This window comes from Etheostoma cragini, chromosome 17, assembly GCF_013103735.1.
Source record: "Etheostoma cragini isolate CJK2018 chromosome 17, CSU_Ecrag_1.0, whole genome shotgun sequence".
NCBI classification, from domain to species: Eukaryota; Metazoa; Chordata; class Actinopteri; order Perciformes; family Percidae; genus Etheostoma; species Etheostoma cragini.
The window spans coordinates 4,585,418-4,606,617 of NC_048423.1; the positions used below are offsets into that span (position 1 = coordinate 4,585,418).

Consider the following 21,200-nt stretch of genomic DNA (forward strand, 5'->3'; position numbering starts at 1 on the left):
ATATATTCAATTAACCAACTTTATCCTTGATCTAGCTTCCAACTACCGGTATGTCTTTTCTACCCAATGTGTGATTCTGTGTATGTACTGTATATGTACACCTGTGTCCCCTTTCTCTCCCAGACTAGACACTGTAGTGGGTCCCCCTCCAAGGCCTTTCAGCAGCCGCATCAAGACCTTATCCTCTCCCTCCCTGCATTTATATTACAGCCAGGCCCGGAGGAAACAGTCTGCACCGGGGTTAGACCTACCCTGTCCTTATCTGCTCTCCAACTGCTTCCCCGCTAACATAACAAAAACTTTCAGGATGTTGCACTTGGGTCAAGCAGCATGCATTCATGCATATGAAAATACAGTGCATCTTTACACATGAATAGCCCATAAAGGTTGGAAATAGCCACGGAAGATTTGGTTTACTTCTGTTCATTGTGTTAAGATGCAGTCCTGTTTAAATATTATTCACAGTTGGTTTTAGTCTACTCGAAGTTAGGGGAGGTTCAATGAATCTGAGATAGTAGCCGTTATACATTGTACCAGCACAAAACAACTTACCAAATTGGCTGCTTGACCCACGTCTGGCTTTAGAGGTCATCAAGGAGCTCAAGCAATAGATTATGGACAATGTTTTACAAAGAAAGAATTGTTTGATGGAGATGTTACATTGTGGACATAACATAGCTGTGGTGATGTGGGCCTCAATGATGTGTATTAAGAAACAAGCATTGGAAATAATAATCTTAATTTGATCCGTAGTAAGTAATGTCATTTTTGAATTAATTACACGATTTGGGCTCCTTGAGGACCTCATCCAACTAGAACATTTTTCTAGCTAACAAAGATACTATAAGTGACATAAGAAAAGATACTCAATGCATCTATTTTGTCCTCATGTAAAAGCTCCAATCCAGAATTTATTTGAAGTCATACAACTTTATTTATCATATTAGATACATGGAGAATTTGAATTCCTTCAAAATGTAGTTTTAGTTCAGTTCCTATTTCCTTTTGCAGCTTCAATATAGACACTTTCAGTTCTTGTGTAATAAGTCTATAATCACTTGATCTATATAAAGTAAACCTGGAAATATTGTTTCAGCAGTGTGGTTTTCCAGTTATGGATTGGGACTTTCACATTTACAAACCAGGTTTTTTCAACGGAAGTTTGTATTCAAGCTCTTCAGTTATCTTGTTTTGTTGTGCTGAATGATGCTAGACGATGCCAGTGTTGTCAATAAAACTAGAAGTGTGTCTATTGGCTGTAGGTACACACAGACCACCTGAGTGCTGCAATCTACATTTACTATATCTCATTAGCAATGCTACTAGACCGCCATTATGTCGGTCTTCATATTAATATTCTATTTCCACAGGTTTACTCTCTGAGGATGATAGAAATAACGTAATAACAATAATGTAAACCTTAATGTGGTCAACATCATGACAAGTAAACAGAAGTGCAAAACTGATTCTTTGAATTTGTATAACGTCATTAAATAATTTGCATTGTTAAACATGGCTTGAAGGGGAAGCTTTGACCTGTGGATAAGCTATCTGCATGATCATATTTGCCACTGCTGTATGTTCCTCCATCAAAAGAGTCTTGTTAATCCAGACATAATGACTTGAAAAACATACTTTTTTCAGTTATTGTTTTAGATTAGTAAAGTGCAGGTTATTATTGACACATCACAGCCTAAATGCTGTTTTATAAATCAATCTGCATTGACATGAATACAAATGTGGGGCTCAGATTGAAAATATTGCAGAAACTGAAAATAATTCAATTGCAAAATATAAAACATCTGAGCATGACCATCTAGAAAATACCAATATTATAGTACCAATATTGACTTTTGATAACTACATTTTTAGCCTACATTTCCCTCTCATCCTCTGTGTTTATCTACATGCCAATGTCAGTTAGTATAGGACTGGATTTGTTCACTTGTCCACCTGTGCTTTGTGCTTTAGTGAGTGTTTGAGGGACAGACAAAGTGAGAGAGAGAAAGAAAGAAAGAAAGAAAGAAAGAAAGAGATTTATCTGACCCAGTCTTTTTCCTGTCTCTAGACTGGCCAGTGCAGCGGGCTCTGGTCCCAGCCTGAGTAGCAGACCAAGGAACATGTCTTCTCCTGCCCTGCATTATTATTACAGCAACCACAGGAAGAAGCTCCCTGGCTCAGGGTTACTTTTATTAAAATTTATTTAAGTTTTACCTCACTAGAATCCCATTAGTTCCCCCTATGGTGACCATTAGTTCCCTTGCTGTCCTGAAAAGTGTCTGACTGACTGTGAAATGTCACACACGCAAACAGACTTTCTTACTGCACCAGATGGTTGGAGTTTGCATTTGACAATTCAGATACACAAAAAGGGTTTTACAAGAAACTTGTTGACCTAAAACACGATTATTCTATAATGCATTTAACTCCAGCCATTTTGTGAGTTTTAATCAAAAATGTTTGCATTTGATGCAAATGTGTACTAACGTTTTTACACAAACAAGCCCAAACACATCCTCCTTGTTGATACATTAGATCCCATCCATAGTTCCATACTGCATCCTTTTCCCCTTCATCACAAAGGGGAAAATGTGTGCCTGTGAATGTTGCTAACTTGTATGCAGTTGTAAGCGTTTTCCAATCAATTCATGTGTTTTTGTTGTAGATCAAACAAAATCATGTGTGGCATTTTCTGGGTGCTGACCTTTGCTAGATCAATGCATGTTAGAGATGTACAGTACAAACCTTATTAACTCCACTAATTCAGCAGTATTACAGTGTCAAATAACTTGTGTAATTTGATCAATGCTGACATTCAGAAGCTGAAAACAGATTCACTGGTAATTTGAATGCAGCATTTAGCATCTAGCTTGGATTTTAAATGTCTCAAAGCAAAACATTATGAAAACTTTACGTCTTCTATATTCCTTTTGGAATTGAAAGTAAAATAAATAGCTGGTAATGGATTTACACACACAACAGTGTTCTACAAAAACCTTGTAACTTCAGTATTGGTATTTTTCAAGTGGAAGGATAATCCTGTAGGCTGAGAACATTTTCTTGGTCTGATGAATTCATTTAACTCAAACATGTATTGCCATCTTGTGATATCAGGTTTTCACCCAACATCAACAATATGATCGTTGTTTTGAACATACTATATTTGTTAACCTAATTTTGAGATAAAATTCTCATAAATGACTTGTGCTTTTATTCTCTTTTCCTATGACTTGTGAGAATGTTATTATTATTATTGTTTTATTGCTTTTGGTTTTCATTTGTTAAAAACAAGCCCATGAAACCCATGGCTACAGACTGCATTTAATCCAATCTCAAAATACTGTTTATCTTTATTCCAGAAAAACTGGAGATACAGGGTTTTCCTAAAATGGCACTGATACAACCAAGCTATGTGTGATGTGTGTTCTACTAACTCTAATCTTAACATCCTACTGCTGCTTTAGGTTTGTTGCCTGGGATAACCTGAAATGAAGCTTGGGCGCCTACTTATATTACAACATGAATATTTTTTCAAGTATATTAACACCAGTTTGTGTGTGGATCAGGGTGGATCAGATTCTGGGAAGAGGCCAGATTCCTGTAGATAAGAAGATGAAGGACAAACTGCACCCAGATGGAGACTCCCTAGAGAGCATGAGCATGCTGGGACGTGTGTGTAAGGTGGAGAGACAGGTGAGTTAAGAAAACAATATAAATGGGAAAAACTACATCAGCACTAACCTTTCTAATGCATTTGCAATTTTGTAGTCCCCTTCAGTGTTGATGATCTGCAATGAGCTGATTTGGGCTTTTGATCAATACTAATGACTCAGGAACTATTTTGCCAGGAGATTTCTGCTTTTCAAAACTCACTTTGTGGACTGTAATCTGTTTCAAAAACACCAGAGATCTGTCAATGTTACGGGAAAATTCTTGGTTGAAAATTGAGATCAATAAAGTCATAAGCTGCTTAACAGCTCTTCAAGCTTCACTCTCTCGCTATCTCTATCTCTCTCTCTCTCTCTCTCTCTCTCTTTGCCTCCCTCTATGTTTTCACTCCTTTACACCTTTCTCTTTGCCCAGGTAACTTCCATTGAATCAAAATTGGACTCTTTGCTGGACGTTTACCGCCAAGTCTTACACAAAGGCCCCACAGCACTCACCCTCTCCTCCCTTCCCCTTTTCGAGCTGGACAACCACCAGCATTGCAACTCTGACTACCAGCCCTCCATCATTGGTGGGGATCTACCCTCCCCCCACAGAGGTGATCCAGCTGGAGGTGGAAGAAATAATAATGGAGACATACATCGTTCTCTTGGCGCCAACCCTAGAGGCCTGCGGCTCATCCTGGCACATGCTGATGATGACGGACCCCCAGACTCAGCACCTCCATCCTATCCCCCGTCAACAGCCTCACTCTCTCCATCACCACTGCTGCCTCCCGATAGCCCCTACCCAACCTTGGTCACCCCCAATGGTAACGCCAAAAGAGCACACTTCCCTGACCTCCCACCGCCACCTTCCTCAACAGGGGGTTTTACCCTCCGGCTGCCCCCCATGATGCATCCCTCCCACATCCGATACTCCGCTGACCCCATTCCAGATGAAATGGCAGATGGAGAGCTGGTGGATGAGGGGAGCCTGGGCCCCTCTTTTGTTGTTGGATCCAGTGTCGACGCTGATGAGGGAGGGGACAGTGAGGCAGGCCCCACCCAGGGAAGGGTGCAGCTGCGGGAGAAGACTGCCTTGAAATCTGAGGGGGTTTGGAGGAGGCACATGAGCCTGGAGCTTGATCCCCTTCTGCTGCTCTCGTCTAGCCCAGAAGAGAAGCCTTCAGAATTGGAAGGCAGTCATGGAAAATCCCTCTCTGTGAACAATCTCAACCAGCCTTCGACCCAACGTGCCCCTGGTCTCGCCTCCGTGCTCAACAACAGCAGCAGCAGCAATGGTAGCAAACGTGGCAATGCCTACGGTGACCTTAGAAACTGGGATGGAACAGAACTCTTCATTAAGGAGTGCAAGCTAGAGCCAAAAGAAGAACATTTCAACTTACTGTCCCAGGGACCTGACAGCTGCCCCTCAGACCTTTTACAGACTGTGGAGGAGGCTGCACCTCACCCCGAGTTTCTCTGTCAGTCCCCACACGTACAGCTGGCATAACTAAACACACACACACACACACACACACACACACACACACTCATACACACACACACACACACACACACACACACACACACACACACACACACACACACACACACACACACTCGCACACTGTATGTACAAACCATTGTTGGGAAAGCCACTTTTAAAGTATTTTTACACTCTACATATATTGTTCAAATGTTCAATGTAAATGTCCAATCAGTGCTTTCTACATGGACATACAAGGTTTCACATTTTGTCTAACATGATTATGTCCACTCATTAGGGTACTAACATTACTTTTATGAAGAAGAAAAGTATAAAACATGTACGAAAGTGGTCATATTTACATCAGACAAAATACTCAAACAATACACAAATACAAGATACCTTCATTTAAGAGAATTTGCTTTGGTCTTATCTAAAGATATTTAGATATTTAGAGATTCATTTTATTAACTTTTTTTAAGACCATATAATAATAAAAACGTTGATGAAACAAAATGTTTTGTTTAAAAAGAGTAAGAAAAGGATCTTACCTGTGATTTCTGAGCCTAGTCTAGACATCGAAGTGTAGATGCCAATCAAATAATTTGGTTCACAACAAAAATATACTGTGAGTAATGTTAACTTTCTTTTTAAAATTCAATTTCCATCAAGCTTACATTTTAATTTTGATAATTGAATGAGTGAATCAAATCAAAAGGAATACTGTATGATTGTCTCACAGCCAAAGACAGGTGGAACTTGCAAATGCCAAGAGTGTAGTTAAACATATAGGTCAACCACTTCTTTCGCATGCATACATGCACACACACACACAAACACACACGCACACAAACAAACAAACAAACAAACAAACACACAAACCAGTATGTGGATTTGAAATAGTATTGAGTAAAAGTTGAGATATTCCAGTCTGTGATTATCCATCAACATACATTCTTTTAATTTTAGTGCTCAAACATTAGGTATAATTTTCTAAAAAGTAGGTTTATTGACCCTAAATTCCAAAAATAACTGTATAACTAAAGTTAATAAGTTAGTTACGTAGTGTTGAAAACATCAAAAGGGACAAAAACGTGAGAAAAAGTTAAAAACATCAATAAAAAGCATCAACTAAAAGTGTTTTAATTTTGACGGGAAGATAACACAAGGGTAAAGATTTTATGGTTGCTTACAGTTTTTGCCGATAGCTTACAGATGTGTTGGGGAATTCGGCTCATCGAGTCAAAACTCTTCACCAAAGCCAGATAAATAAACAACACTAAATAAATATTTCAGTTCTTTTTCAAGATGAAACCGCAATCAAAATCGAACAATCCTTATTGGAAATGGCATTTTTGCAACAAATGTTTCACACATTCACCACTTTACTCTTTCAAAGCAGCAACAACACACTGATGTACTTTTTACAAAACTCTGCTCTCTTTATTATTTTGTATTATTATGTATATTTTTCCTCATACAGAATCCCGGGAAAGTTCCAGGAAAAATATATATAATTTAGTCCTTTACCATTAAAGGGTTTACAACAAAAACCTTTTCAAAAAAGAAAAGTAGAGTTACAGTACAGCAACCAATGACAAAAATTGCAGTGAAATTACAATGCAATGGTAAACAACATTTTTTTTTGTAAAGGATGTGGTGGATCATTGTGCCTCTTCCATTGCTTGCAGAAGAGACGTGTTGGCATGTGGTTTTCGTTCATACACTTTCCAACCCCAAGCTTAAAATGATTCCACTTTCAGATTGAGAAATGGGGAGTAAGGGGCTGAGTGTACATTTGTGAAGTTTCAACACAGTGGTTGGTGAACCAGTCCCAGACCAGAGCAACCCAGTGGAAACTAACAAATGACAACAAACCCTCAGCTGCTGGGGTCCATTGTTAGGTTCAAAGCCTCAAGTTACAAAATGCACACAGAAAACAGACTTGCTTTTTGTGCTTTGCAAAGGGGATGAGTACTGAAATCATTCAGCAGTCTTCCAAAGCACCCTTGCTCTGCCTTTTTTTTTGAATGGGTGTAGACATAAAGTTGTTTTACATAAATGGGTGTAGTGTATAGTTGTTTTACATAAATGGGGGTTAGCATATCATTGTTTTACATAAATGGGTGTAGTATATCATATTCTTTGCTTCACCATTGGTTGAGCTGTAGCTGGGTGTATTAGGCAAGTTTAGGCTTTAACATTTTTTTAACAGTTCACCAAAGTAGAATAAAGAAACAAAAACTTTCTTTCAAACAGTCACAGCTGCAAGTTTATCTCATCTTACTTTGCTAGCTTGTCACTCCTGTGTCTAGCTTGCCTTTCCTCAAACTTTCCTCCCTTTCTCAAGGTTTCACATATTCACATAATAACTATTTCTCAGTAAACTTTGTACAGTTCCCTCATCCATCCTGTTTAGTGCATCCACAAATATGATTATGTATGCAGTAATGTAGGGACCTAAAATGGCATAATGATGGAGAACTCCTTACGGACTAATGGGGGCACACAAGTGACCGTGTGTGTGGGGTGTGTTGCTATTTCAGATAGTGTATTGCATTTCCAAATGGTTGCAAGAGTTTTCATTCTTGAAAAAAGTTTCAAATGTAAGAAACAGTGTGTAGTATTTTGCAGAACTGCAAACAAAGTGCAAAGCAGAAAATCTGTTTGTACTTTTGGTGCCTTTGTAAGGGGTTTTGATGCTTTTGTCCAAGCATTCACTTTTAGTGTGTAAGAAATCGGCAAAAACTGTAATTTTACCTGTCAGCAAGTTGTCAGTAAATTTGGATGAGCCAATCCTATTGGGGAGGGGGGGAAATTGGCCTATCAGCAATCACTCAAGACGAGGTGCTGGGACATGTGCCACTTACTTTGGACAGTACCCTGGTGAGTTAGTTGCTGATGGTCTGAATGCTGAATTGCTGTAGGTTTATCAAATGGGCTTTCTCAGCCAAGCATGAGATGAAGCATGTCTAAGTTGCAAGACACACTGGCTGGTAGCCTGGATGTCTTGCATGTTAAACTAATGTTTCTTCCAAAGCTTTAACAAAAAGTATCTGCATATATGACTATTATATTCTAATTTGGCAGTAGTGATATAAATAACCCGATTACTACAACAGGATACATTTTTAGAACAACCATACAACCTTTTGAGGTCTTTTCAAGAGTCTTTTAGACAAACCCTATCTTTTTACTGGGTGCTGGTTTGCCTTATGTGCATCACTGAGGATTAAAGGCTGCTGGACTGAACTTATTCCCTCCTCCCAGTCAAGAACAACACTAGGTGTAGTGTGGTGATGCAGGGAGAAATGTGCAATGCACATACTCCCTTTATAACATGGAAGGTTGTCTTGGATTCAGATGAGAACCCATGATAACAATTTACTGTACATGCACTGTTGTTGATCCAGTATGCATGTTGTTACTTGATCCATGTCTCCATTCTGCTGCTGACAGTGTCAAAATATTTAAAATATTTACATGCTAGAAGAGGATAGGGACGGAGTGAGATGATACCCCTGTAATCTCAATACAAAATCTTAATTGGTACCATGAGTTTGTTACTTCAGCACTCAGCCGGTGCTCTAATCCAGAGGAATTTTCCTAAAGGAAACTTGAGACTAACAGGCAGTAGACTAAGACAAGTCAGAATCTCATCTGAGATTAATATTAAAATGTGAGTTATGTGTGGCCTCTTTACAAAGAAAAGTATAATTTATCCGGATTTTGAATGTGCATGCATTCCCTCCTCACCACATAATTCATAATTACAATAATGTAGCATTTAGGATTATTATAAATCTTAAAATTACTCAAGTGTACACATTCATATTTTGGGACACTTCGTCCATATTAAGATTGAGAAGATCCCCCTGCCAGGTCTATGGAAACTGGTGTTTAGCAAGTTTCTCTTAAATGACACTGTCCTAAAACTACTCGTGATAGCAAAAAACTACGTCAACCATCTTAATATTTTGTTTTTGCATGTTCATAGCAGTCTTAAAAATATACGTCTTAAAATATATTTTAATGTGTTAATCACAACCTTTATTCATCACTGTTTTTCAGTTATATTCCCTTTTTTGAATGTTAAGTGCATTTCTTAGCAAATTAACATTTTGTAATATAATATAACAAGTATTATCTCCTAACAAATGTGGATTGTTAACATTTGTAGATTGATTTTGAAATATTCTACAGCCCATTCAGAAGTTGTTTTGGGATGATGAAATGTATTGTCAACTTAAAAGTAGTTGTTTTGGGTGAGTTTGGGAAGCCTTAAACATGTGAAATGGTAATTTAAGGCCTAATTTTGTAATTTTGCAGGTATTGATTAAGTTTTACTACATATAAAAAAGTGGCCAACCAAAACTGTCAGTTACTTTTGAGCAATATATTAAACACAAGGAAAGCCCAGGGATTATTCCCCTCATAAAACAAGCTCATTTTTGCAATCTGGGAATTGCTTAAGGGTGCCTTCCTTGTATACCAAACGTCTTCATTTTTTCTTCTCATGGGTGTTAGTCCTGTTTGCCTATAGCCCATAGCATACTGTACAGTTGAAGTCAAACTGCTCATTTTGGGTTGGGAATCCAATTGACATCATGTCGCTTAAGCCACAGCCTTTATATGGCTTTGATGGCTAAAATACTCTCATTTCTCTACTGCATGAACAGTAATTTATTACTCAACTGGGCCTTAAAGCTTGATAATGTTAACAGTATTATTTCCTTGAAATTAATTTATTAAAGTGCACATTATATTTTCTGGATGAGAAATGCAAAGTAATTGTATTATTCATTAATAAAGTACAAATTAACTAAACTGTTCTGTTTTTGTGTGTCTTTATAGCAATTAAAAATGTAAACAATCTCAGAGTAATAGAAACATGGTCATGTTGCCTTTTTCGGAATGAGAATATATCAAGTTCGAGGTTGTGGATAATGGACTAATGGATGTAAAGTGCATGGCATTTTTTTCTTAAGTATATTTATTTGGCAAATGCTTTCACCTTGTTATTTTATACTTGCAATTTGTATAACATAACATACTATTCATACTTGCAAGACAACATTCATCAAAAATCTCTCTAACATCCCAAAGTCCCATACTTGCACAGTGAACTTGAAGGAGGCATGATTGACAGCTTGACAGTTAGCTAATTGCGGTTAGTGAACTAGCTAGCTGGCAGGCGGGGAGTCTAATTTAAAATGTCTGACTGGGAAGACGAGTACAGCGAGGGCGGCGTTGCCATCCAGAAGCGTGCTACAAAACCAACTCATAATGAAAGGAAATTGTCACGTTATGACAGTCAGGGCCCAAATGTTAATTTCGGTGTAAGAAATGGAACCAGGTCTGAAGCCTCAAGAGAGTGGAGAGCCGATCGTAGCGAAGGTTTTGAACACAAAAGTCGAAGAAGTGGAGGCGAAGTCGGCCCGTGTTCCCGCAGCACGGACCGCGGAGGCCCTGGACGACGAACGTTTGACAATGAAAAGTCGGACTCTTTCCAGCCTGTGACTTTCACCTTAGAAAATTCTGTAGTTGGGAGGGTAATAGGTAGGTTTCTAAAGCAGTAGTTTCCGTTTTAAAGGGTGCTGTAAGTTAGCCAAACTTTTTAGCAAAAAAAAAAGTATGCAAAACTGTTGAGCCAAGTTAACGTTAGGTAGCCAGCCATGCTAACAAATGATGCCGACATGATAGTGTAGCTAAGGTTCATTTCTACCACATAGAATATACACATTCTACTAAGATTTATAAACTGTTGAAAATAAAGTGTATGGGTATGACATATTCTTGTTAGCTAGCCAGCTAATTTGTTCCAATGCTTATGTTCGCTAGAGATTTTGCCAAGACTCTAAATACATTATAATTCTGTTAAAGGTCGCGGAGGAGCCAAAATTCGTGAACTTGAGGAGAGCACTGGTGCTAGGATCAAGGCAAGTTGGCTGTTAGTTTCAACCTTGTGACTTTATGGCGCATCCATCAATAAGTTTATGGTGCTGGCCAACATTAATGTACACTTGCAGGGCAGTGTGGACTTGACTGACGATGCTTTGACGACATATATTCTTCCTGGGGTCTGAGAAAGGAACAATACATTAGATTGGGCATTTCTGTCTGTCTAAGTTAACCAACAGTTGGCTGTGATTGTAAATGACAGAAGTCCGATTACCGGAGGTAATTAGAGCTGAAAATCAGCAAATGCATGTCTTTATTTATCAGGACTTAATTTCAAACCATAGGGGATCAGGATCAATTCCAGACAATGTAAACTGGAAATGGACTGCAGATTACCTGAAATGCAGATCAAGCTGTAAATCATCTTAAGAATTTGGCAAGATTGTGCTATTTCCCAGTATCTTTTGTTAAACATTGTGAGTGTTGCTCTTTGCATGAACAAGCACTGTGGTCTGACCGTGGCTGGATCTCAGTTCTCTTAATTAATAGCTCCTTGCTTGGACCGGAAGTTGGCCTCCTTTGTAAAGACAGTTACAAAGCTCTTATTTCTGACCCGAGGAGGAATCTCAAAGGAGCTATGAGTGAGGGCACATGACAGCAGCCTTCCCGAAAGTTGTCCGGCTGAAAGCCGTTGTGAACTCCGTCTGTACAGCTGATGAATTTACGTGAGGCTTTAAAGGAAAGGACGTCTCAGCCCTCAAAATACACCTTGTTTCCTCTCCCCTTGCATGATTTGCTCCCATATCTCCTATTCTTTCTCAGTGGGACGGTCAGACAAAGACAAAAAAGAAGTGAAGGAAACGGGGATGCAAAGTATACAATATTAGTTTCTTCCCTGTTTGTAACTCTGTTTTTTTTTTTTTTTTTTACTTTTTTTTATTGATTTTAGATAAACAATGGGGACAATGAAGCTGAGGTGGTCCTCTTTGGGTCCTCTGCTGCCCAGCAGAAGGCTAAGGAGATGATTGAAGAACTGGTAGCAGATGGCAACTCTCGATTTCGCAATGGTACAAAGTAATTTTTCTAGAAAATGTTAGTCTTGATCCTAAAAGGATTATGGCAGTTGTGTGTTAAGGCAAACATCATATTTTGTGATTTGATGTGTCAGATTCTAACACAAGTAGGGCTGCAGTCAACTAAAAGTCTTGGTCTTCTGAAATTCAACCTCCTCTTCAACCAATTGATTAGTTGATTTGTGGGGGGAAAAAGATCTGCACAGTATCTCTCTAGATTAACTAAATCAGCCACAATGCACTGAGTGCACTCTACCTGGTAGCGTGGTGTCCACCACAGCATTTGGTCTGAGGGCAGCCTATTTTCCTTAATGCTTTGAACTCTGAGGTGTACATATTTAGACTATGCTCCAAACACCAGCACTATGTTGAGGTGCTGTGCCTATTCTGCAATAAGCGATTGCTATTTCGGTAGACTTAGCTAGTTCTAGCTAGCTTTTTCAGAGCATTTAACTACTTTTTTTCACAAAAGCTACTAGCAAGAAATCTGGCGAATTTCTTTAGAAAACAGTGACTTTCTGTAAAAACAGTCGTCAGTATTGTCCAGCGAGCACGCAAGGTATCTCTCTCCTGGGGCTGCCAAAACCTTCACCGCTCTCTGCATAGGCAGGCAGGCAAGTAGAAACGGAAGAAGAGTCAGGGTGGGGGGGCAGATGTAGGTAGGAGAGACAAGAGGTCACGATGGGAGGAAGACCCACCTGAGCAGGCCTGGCCCTTGGCAACCCTTCTTTGAAAATTCTTTTTCTCTCCCTTTTGTAGAATTTTTTTGTTTAACTTTACATATGCTAAGTAAGTAATAAGCTTAAGGTAAAATAAATTCCTGTATTGAATTTGTGATTATTTGGCTAAAGATTTCTATTTCTTTCTACTGCCTTGCTGACACAACCACTAAGCTTTATGCTTGAAATTGACGATTTGAATTGACGTTACGAATATGCAAATGAGCATACACACACACATACACAAATTGCTTTATAATTTGTTGGAAACACTGCTTAGCTGGCCTATCACAGGTGAGGAGGGGCGTGAAAAAAATTGACAAGTGTCTAGAGTAAAAATGTTTAAACTTTAGTGAAAAATGTGTGCTTATCCCGAAGACCTAATGAATGTACTATATTAGTGCCCAGAAGGAGAAAAACTACAAACAGTGGGCAAAAACAATGGGAAAAAACTGATTTTCCGACTGATCTTAATGATCTCTTTCCAAGGTCCTGGCAGAGGGGGAGACTATGGTGGAGCAGATGACGGAGGAGGCTACAGAGGTAGAGGTGGTGGAGGAGGCTACAGAGGGAGTGGTGGTGGAGGAGTAAGGGATAGCTCGGTCTGGTCTACTGCAGAATTAGAAGCTGCAGATGCTGCCCCGCCCCCTGTATCCATAGACTGGAACACCATCCGGGAGAACAAGGACAAGTATGCAGAGCTCAAGTGGAAGGGTGAGGGCTCACAGTCGCTACTCTACACACACTGCAGTCCACAAGTATTTGTAAAGTGATGTTTTTCATTGATTTATGTATTTCCCCTTTTATGATGATTGGTTGGCCTCATTCATGACTGTAAACGTTTTTTTCAGACCTCCCACCCTTAAAGAAGAAATTTTACACTGAGGCACAGAGTGTATCCATGCTCACAGCAGAGGAAGTCAGTGAATGGAGGTAATTTTGCCTGTGTTATTTTTTTTATCACATCTTCTACCCTTTGGGTGTAAAAATTGCTGTCCACAATTTTATACAATGCAGTATTATTTAAAATATATATATATTTATATATATATTTTTTTAGAGTAGAGGTAAGGTCAGAAGCATGGACTGAGGGTGTTATGAACAGGCTTGGAAACTTAAAATCTCCCATTTTCTTTGCTGGATTTCTTTCACTAACTTACATTTGTGTTATCTGCCTTGTTTTCCATTACAGCCTCAGACAAATAGGTGGTGCCATTTGTCTACATCTTTGTGTGTTATCTGAGCAGGTCCAGCAGTAATACTTACAGTAAACTGTATGCAAATTTGTGATGTACACACTTGCACACACTTATTAAGGGTGAGAAAAAAAGTAGTTGACAACAAAGGATAGTCAGTCATTCAAATTTGGTGGTGCAGGACAAAAAAACTCCAGTTGCATCAAGCCCTGATCTGTAGGTTCTCAGGACACAAGTTATTGGTGTATTACTGTTAGCTGTGTGTCTCGGGATCAAGGTCACTTTTGCAAATGATTGTTCATTTAATTTATTTAGCATTACTAAGGGCTTGGATATTGAAATTGGAAGAATATTCAATGTCCAACTTTTAAACACAGTACAAAAAAGCAACACAGTACACAGTTGATTTTTATGTGTTGTCTGGAGTGAGAGACTTTGGACCAAATGCATGTTTTTGTTAAAATAAATTTCAGGATGTCCAGGATTGTAGCGTGGTTTTATTTCAACTACTCTTATGTTTTTCACAGGAAGGAGAACAACAATATCTATGTGGATGACCTGAAGGAGGAGGGGGAGAAGCGTCTTTTTCCCAATCCTTGTCGCACCTTTCTGGAGGCCTTCGAACTATATCCAGAGATCATGGAAAACATTAAACAAGTTGGCTTTGTCAAGCCCACCCCCATCCAGGTATGAGCCTGGCACCTGGGAAAAATTATTTTGTAATATGTCACTAATTATACTTTCAAATCCAACTTCTGCTGGCTACTTTGTTGGATTACTTACCAATAACCCTATATTACTGTTATTATTATTTTTTATTATTATTATTATATGGGTGAATTACTGTGTAAACAGTGTGTATACAACCAGTTAAAAATTGCCCTCTACCCCGTAAAATGCACAAATAATTTTCAAAAATGTGCACCTAATTTTTTTTGGTGTGTTATATCAATGAAATGTAGTGACGTAGCTTGTTCGTTGTCTGTTTCCATGAGTAATCCCCGTGATTTACCAAGATCCATATTTGGAAATACCCGTAAATGGCTGCCTTGACAGGAAATATTGAGCCTTTTTTTTTTTTTTATAATATGTGGTTGTAGTCTTCACAAAAAGCAGAAATGAAAGGAAAGCTTAGATGACATTATGTTGAATAAGCAAAAAAAGTTTACATACTTTTTTATAGTTATTTATATGCAAATCTAAAACATTTTTCATTTGTCTACTCTAATCATTAAATTGTAGAAACAACAGATATGTAAAATGTTTGGGTGTGTGCACATTTTATTTATAAAGTGCTACATTACGACAGTGCTTTTGTTTGAAGTAGTAATGAGCATTTTAATTATAAAGTTTTTACTTTTTTACAATAATTTTTTTTTATCTTTCCAAATCTATCTTTACTTTGGTAATTTTTTTTAATGAATCAAAGCATGGGTGTGCTGCAAGGGGAAATGAAACATCATCTACCTCTCAGATTTTAGTTTCACTTCACAGTAAGAGGCTTGGTCGGATGGAATGTACTGTCGTCACTGGCCTGTGCATTCAAATAGTTCCACAGTAGGCCTGCATGATTAACTGGAAGTTGCAAGTTGATTAGTTGACCAGCAACTAATTTTTCCAGCAGAGAATACAACCACCACCCTCAGGCCAGACTTGGTACTCTGGTCTTCTTCACTGAAGTCTGTTCACATTATAGAGCTCACAGTCCCAAGGTAGAGGCCTATGAATGCAAGAAACTTCCCCAAACAGAACTCGCAGCAGATATTCAACGAGGATGTAAAGCGAGAATCTATTGGTTAAAGTGGAATGCAGAGGTTTCGTGGCTTCTTCCACCATAAAGATGCTGAAAACCCTTGGCATCCATGGACGGGCTTTGCGACAGACAATTAGATCAGTTTCGGAAGCGGCTAATAGAAGCAGCCAGTGGATATGGATCAAGCGAAGATACCCTTGTTGGGGTCAAAGAGCATCAACACGACCCGCTCACTAATCCCACACCCCATACCCCACATGAGAACCCAGGTCCCAACCCTCAAGGAGAGGGTGAACAAGGTATGCGGTCAGCTCTAGGCTTGACTCTGGGAAGAAGACGCCCCTGCCTTGCATAGTTCCGTGGTCTGCGCCATTTAAACAAACAGGAAATTCTCACAATTGGGCATGGGACACAAGCTCAGGTTTGATTACCCTGTAGCTGGCCACCTTTGGTGAGGGTGCCTAGTGTTGAAAGACGAAAACATTCACTGATTTAAAGGCACACTAATGATATGTCCCAAAATTGACATCTTCCCACATTTGAATTACAGCTCTTACGCCACTCTCATCAAGATCAAGGCAAACCTCATGTGCATACCATCCGTTGGCACAATGGACAGTTTTCCATCATGTCCCGTGTTTCATAATTCCATGTGTGCAATAACTCGTTTTGTGAGGAAAAAAAGTTGTGGGAGAGGATTGTTGTATCAATTCTAAGCAAAAAAAATCATGATTCATATTTTTCCCAGAATTGTACAGGCCTATTTCACAGTCAGTTCTGTGTACTGCAATGACAGTATTTCAAACATGCTGAATCATGTTGTAGATGTGAAGCTGGTGTTATGCCGCACCCTCTACTCTGATCCACTTCGCATGTCTACTCGCACATCCTGTTTTTCAAAGGATATCATTAGACTGTTTACATGGACCTCACGTCCTCCAGCAAGGTCTGGGGGGTGTTTAAAAAAAACAAACAAAAAAAGTAGCAGCTCAGACCTGGCCAGATTAGCAGCACCTGTAAGTTTCTCAAGTGACAGCAAAAAAAAAACGGAGCAGTATATCCTTTATGTCCCTTATCGGTAACATACTTCAAGTTGGCGCATGAATATGAAGCATCAACCCCAATTCATGCAAATGGAAATGTAAAATTTTAAGCCAACAGGAGTACTTGGAATTGATGGTGGTGGTAAATATTTATGAAAAAGGACAAGTTTGTTAACGGGCAACACCAATTTTGATAATGACCAACTAAACACATTACACACTGGACCTTTTATACAGTATTTTTGTAGAGTAGTTACTTGATTAGTATCTTTTAAACCAGTTGTTCTGTGTGTCAATTGTTTTGTATCAATGTACGTTAGTGTTTTTTGGTTGTTTCCTCACCAGTCTCAGGCGTGGCCAGTGTCACTGAGTGGAGAGGACCTGATAGCCATTGCTCAGACAGGAACAGGCAAAACCCTGGCCTACCTCCTGCCAGGGTTCATTCACATGGATGGACAGCCTTTGTGAGTCCATGACCTTTTGCCTATGTGTTAGCAATTTTTTCTTAAAGTATCAATTTTCTTCTGTTTTTTCTTCTTCTCAAAAACACTAAAAGTCCCTTTTTCATCTGTTTCAGATGGTTGCAGCGTTGATATTTATGTTTATCTTTCTTTGTTTTTGTCTTGTCTTCATAGGCCTAGAGCTGAGCGGGGTGGTCCAGGCATGTTGGTTCTGACCCCCACCAGAGAGCTGGCCCTGCAGATTGAATCTGAGTGCAAAAAGTACAGCTACAAGGGATACAAAAGGTCCAGCATCCTTACATCATCATAAGTCATTAAGGATGAGCTTAGATTCAGAAGTTAATTGCGATGTAGAGGCGACATGACCATCACTGTTCCTTCTGTTCCTTCTCTCAGTGTCTGTATATATGGCGGAGGGGATAGGAGAGCCCAGATCAACCTGGTGAAGGGGGGCGTGGACATAGTGATCGCTACACCAGGCCGACTAAATGATCTACAAATGAATGAGCTCATTAATCTTCGATCCATCACGTACTTGGTTAGTTGTTTGTTTCTATTTGTGAAATTCATCATGTCTTAGCTGTTAACACAAACCAATGTAGCAAAAGTTTGTGTTCTTTGTTTTGTCTCTGTATGTTTTGTTTTTTGTTTGTTTTTTTTAACCTTTTTTTTTTAAGTTGTATGTGAGAATAGAGAACGGTTACTTTTAATAACTGCTCTGGTCATTGGGAAAAGGTGCTGGATGAGGCTGACCGTATGCTAGACATGGGCTTTGAACCCCAGATTATGAAGATTCTCCTGGACATTCGCCCAGACCGACAGACTGTCATGACCAGGTACAATACAGGTCAAGGTACATGAAGCACTTTAAACAGTAATGATCAGGACATTAAGGTACAAGTACAGATGTAGCCCTCTCTTGGAAGCATTTGCATTGCTCACCTTTTAAACCATTTAAACCATCCAATGTTGGCTAGTGTTTTTTTCACAGTTTGGAGAGAGTGTTACAATGCAGATATTAATGAACTTTGAACTGTTTGTTTCATCATGTTAAAAAATGACTTATCTATCACAACTATGTATAATTGATCTCCATTTTCACAAAGGTGAGGAAGATCATAAAAATATAACTTTTTCAAAGCAAATTTAAGCCCTGCATTTGTTTAATTACTTTTTACACTGTTCCTTACAGACATGCTTTGGAGATTTACTTTGAAATGTTGTAGGATGTGCAGTATAGAATTGAAAATGAACTTCCTTTATCCATCTTTAACTCTCATGTTTCAGTGCCACCTGGCCTACCGGTGTGAGACGATTGGCCAAATCTTACCTAAAGAATCCCATGATGGTTTATGTGGGCACCCTAGACTTGGCGGTATGTGGAAATGAATACAGTCAATCATTTATTCGGCGTGTTGACTTGTTACTTGATGTTTGTGTGTTTTAATCTCCTACTTTGTCCCACCTGATTACTTACTTAAGTTTAATGGCTTTTCGAAAATTAATTTCAGATGTTGTGTGGAATCCATGGTTTCATGCTTCCTGTGTTTCTCTGGGTTTTAGGCTGTTAACACGGTGCAGCAAACAGTGCTAATCGTCCATGAAGACGAGAAAAAGTCGTACGTGTTTGACTTCCTCAGAAACATGCTGCCCACTGATAAAGTCCTCATCTTTGTTGGCAAGAAGCTCGTGTGAGTGTGGAATCGGTCACTAACCGAGGGGAAATTTAAGGGAGTAAATTTTGTTTTCAGCTGCCACCCGCAGTTGCTTGTAAATACCAGAGTTAACCATGCATTGGCACTGGCGGTGCATACCATCTTCTACTAACAATTTCATGTGTGTATGTTTTTGTCTCTAATTTGCATGCAACTTCAGGTGTGATGACCTGTCTAGTGACATGTGTCTGCAGGGCCTGGCTGTGCAAAGTCTCCATGGTGACCGTGAGCAGTATGACCGTGAAGAGGCCCTCAAAGACTTCAAAGATGGTATGTAACTGAATGGAAAGTGTGGTTTTAAAAATATGCTTTCCCTACCTCATGAAGGCAGAGGAGACTGAAACTTTTTTTTGTTTTGGTGTCAAGCTGGGAAGCTTATCTTGAAGCCAATGTAAAGGCTCAAATAAGTAAAGGATTAAATTGATTAAAGAATTACTGTTTATTACTTTCCCAGGCCGAGTTCGTATCCTGGTTGCTACAGATTTAGCATCTCGAGGGTTGGATGTCATTGACATAACACATGTCTTTAACTATGACTTCCCACGTAACATAGAGGAGTATGTCCATCGGGTGGGCCGAACTGGCCGAGCAGGGTAAGTGTGTGTGTCTCTCGGTCTCTGTCTTTTTGTGTGTCTGTTTACGGACCACTTTACTCTGCCTGGCAGTTCTTGGGTTAGGTTGTGATGTTGATGCATTTATGTGCCAGACGCTTAGGTGCTGCTGTTACCCTGGTAACAAGACAAGACTGGAGGATGTCGGCTGAGCTGATTTCCATCCTTGAGCGAGCAGGACAGGTTGGACATCATATTTTATGTTCACCTTCTACTTGTATTTCACTGCAGATTAATGAATTGCATTAACAAATAAGCCATAGAAGGCTATAGTGGGGTTTACTCCATTGACAGCAATGTTACCGAATTGGCCTTGTTTGATGAAAATCTTTGATTTTAGTTTTTTTTTTTTCTTCTAAAGAAAATATTGTTCCCTACTCTTCATGGCAACAAAAGAATGATTTGTTCCCAAGTTGTATTTTCAACCTCAAACCTGAAGTGAAAAGTGTTATCAGGTAGCGAGCATGTAGTGCTGTGCCAAATACAGAATGTTTTTATTTTTTTGAACTAGTGCTTTCCAATTGCAAATATTCAAAGCTTCATTGGCAGCAGAAGCGGCGGGGAAACCTTTTTCAACCGCACTTAAAGGAAAAAGTGATAGAACTGCTTTGTTGTTGCAGGGCACAATCACCTGTTACAAAAACTCCTGGGCAGTTCACTTTTTGCGTTTCATTTTTTACCTTCATGGTGTTGAAAAAGATTGAGAATCGAATACCTACACATTGAACTTATATCCAGATTCAGCCCTAGAAGAATGTTTTATTTAAATGTTTTTTTTTTTTTTTTTTTTAATAGATTTAATAAAATCCCTAGCAAACCCTAGTAAAATGCATGTAATCTTTGTGAATCCTTATGCAGGAAGTCCCTGAGGAGCTGGTGCTTATGGCAGAGAGATACGAGAGGCACAAGAGGGAAAAGGAGCTGTGCAATCCAAGGGGAGGGGGAGATGGAAGGGGAGGAGGATGGGGAGGTGGAAGGGGAGGAGGATGGGGAAGAAGAGATGGTGGAGGGAGAGGAGGCAGAGATCAAAGCCAAAACTGGGGATTCTAAATGCTTGATTGTCCAAGTAAGTCCACACACACAAGGTTTTCTACACAGGTCTACAAAACGTCTAATTAAATGAAGTATTAATAGCCTGAAAAGTATTCTGATTGATTAATAATGTAGGACTAATTTAGATTTTCCAATGCTTTTTTTCCTCAGCCAGGTGAAACAAGATCTGAATCTGTGTGTTGTAATTTCTTTTGAATATGTATTATTAGTATTTTTTTTCCTTTGATTTATTTGTCTTTTGATTTAAAAGTTTTACTAGATTTATTTTTTACTGGATTATCATCCATTATGAGTGAGGCAGTTACACCTCATGTTGTGCTCCTGTTTTAAAAAATGTTTAAAATGCACAATTTTGTTTGTTACAATGTTGTTTTCTGCTTTGTGTCTCTCCAACCATAGCAGTGTTTAGTATCACACTGAATATTTTGTTTATGATTTGTGGATTTGGCCAGAAATAAATCCATATAATCCATTTGAAGAGACGTAACACTGTGTATTTTATTGGCTTGGTAACTTTAGTTGGTAAATTTCTACACTAA

At 39.0% G+C, this 21,200-nt stretch overlaps 2 protein-coding genes across 2 annotated transcripts in view; both read left to right on the forward strand.

Moving 5' to 3' along the window:
- The window catches only part of kcnq5a (potassium voltage-gated channel, KQT-like subfamily, member 5a), a 91,214-nt gene extending 85,217 nt beyond the window's left edge, over positions 1-5,997 (forward strand). Inside the window, exons 12-15 of the mRNA XM_034898470.1 lie at positions 4-240; positions 2,069-2,182; positions 3,567-3,693; positions 4,084-5,997. Coding sequence (XP_034754361.1) covers positions 4-240; positions 2,069-2,182; positions 3,567-3,693; positions 4,084-5,160 — 1,555 coding nt within the window. The 3' untranslated portion in view covers positions 5,161-5,997. The remainder of the gene's footprint in view (positions 1-3; positions 241-2,068; positions 2,183-3,566; positions 3,694-4,083) is intronic.
- Positions 5,998-10,285: 4,288 nt separating this feature from the next.
- Positions 10,286-20,900, forward strand: ddx43 (DEAD (Asp-Glu-Ala-Asp) box polypeptide 43). The gene is made up of 17 exons (XM_034898934.1): positions 10,286-10,695; positions 11,020-11,075; positions 11,987-12,104; positions 13,319-13,543; positions 13,681-13,762; positions 14,553-14,712; positions 17,167-17,285; positions 17,457-17,567; positions 17,679-17,820; positions 18,018-18,118; positions 18,570-18,657; positions 18,846-18,973; positions 19,158-19,267; positions 19,452-19,590; positions 19,704-19,791; positions 20,467-20,674; positions 20,812-20,900. Exons 1-16 carry the CDS (start codon positions 10,350-10,352, stop codon positions 20,656-20,658), a joined length of 2,205 nt encoding a protein of 734 aa, XP_034754825.1. The 5' UTR covers positions 10,286-10,349; the 3' UTR covers positions 20,659-20,674; positions 20,812-20,900.
- The last annotated feature ends 300 nt before the right edge of the window (positions 20,901-21,200 follow it).

Bases quoted from the DNA above. Each gene is read 5' to 3' on its own strand.
- ddx43 (XM_034898934.1), top strand. From the start codon at position 10,350: ATGTCTGACTGGGAAGACGAGTACAGCGAGGGCGGCGTTGCCATCCAG. The intron at 18,119-18,569 runs GTACAATACAGG...CTCATGTTTCAG, and splicing joins CGACAGACTGTCATGACCAG to TGCCACCTGGCCTACCGGTG. The intron at 18,658-18,845 runs GTATGTGGAAAT...TCTGGGTTTTAG, and splicing joins TGGGCACCCTAGACTTGGCG to GCTGTTAACACGGTGCAGCA.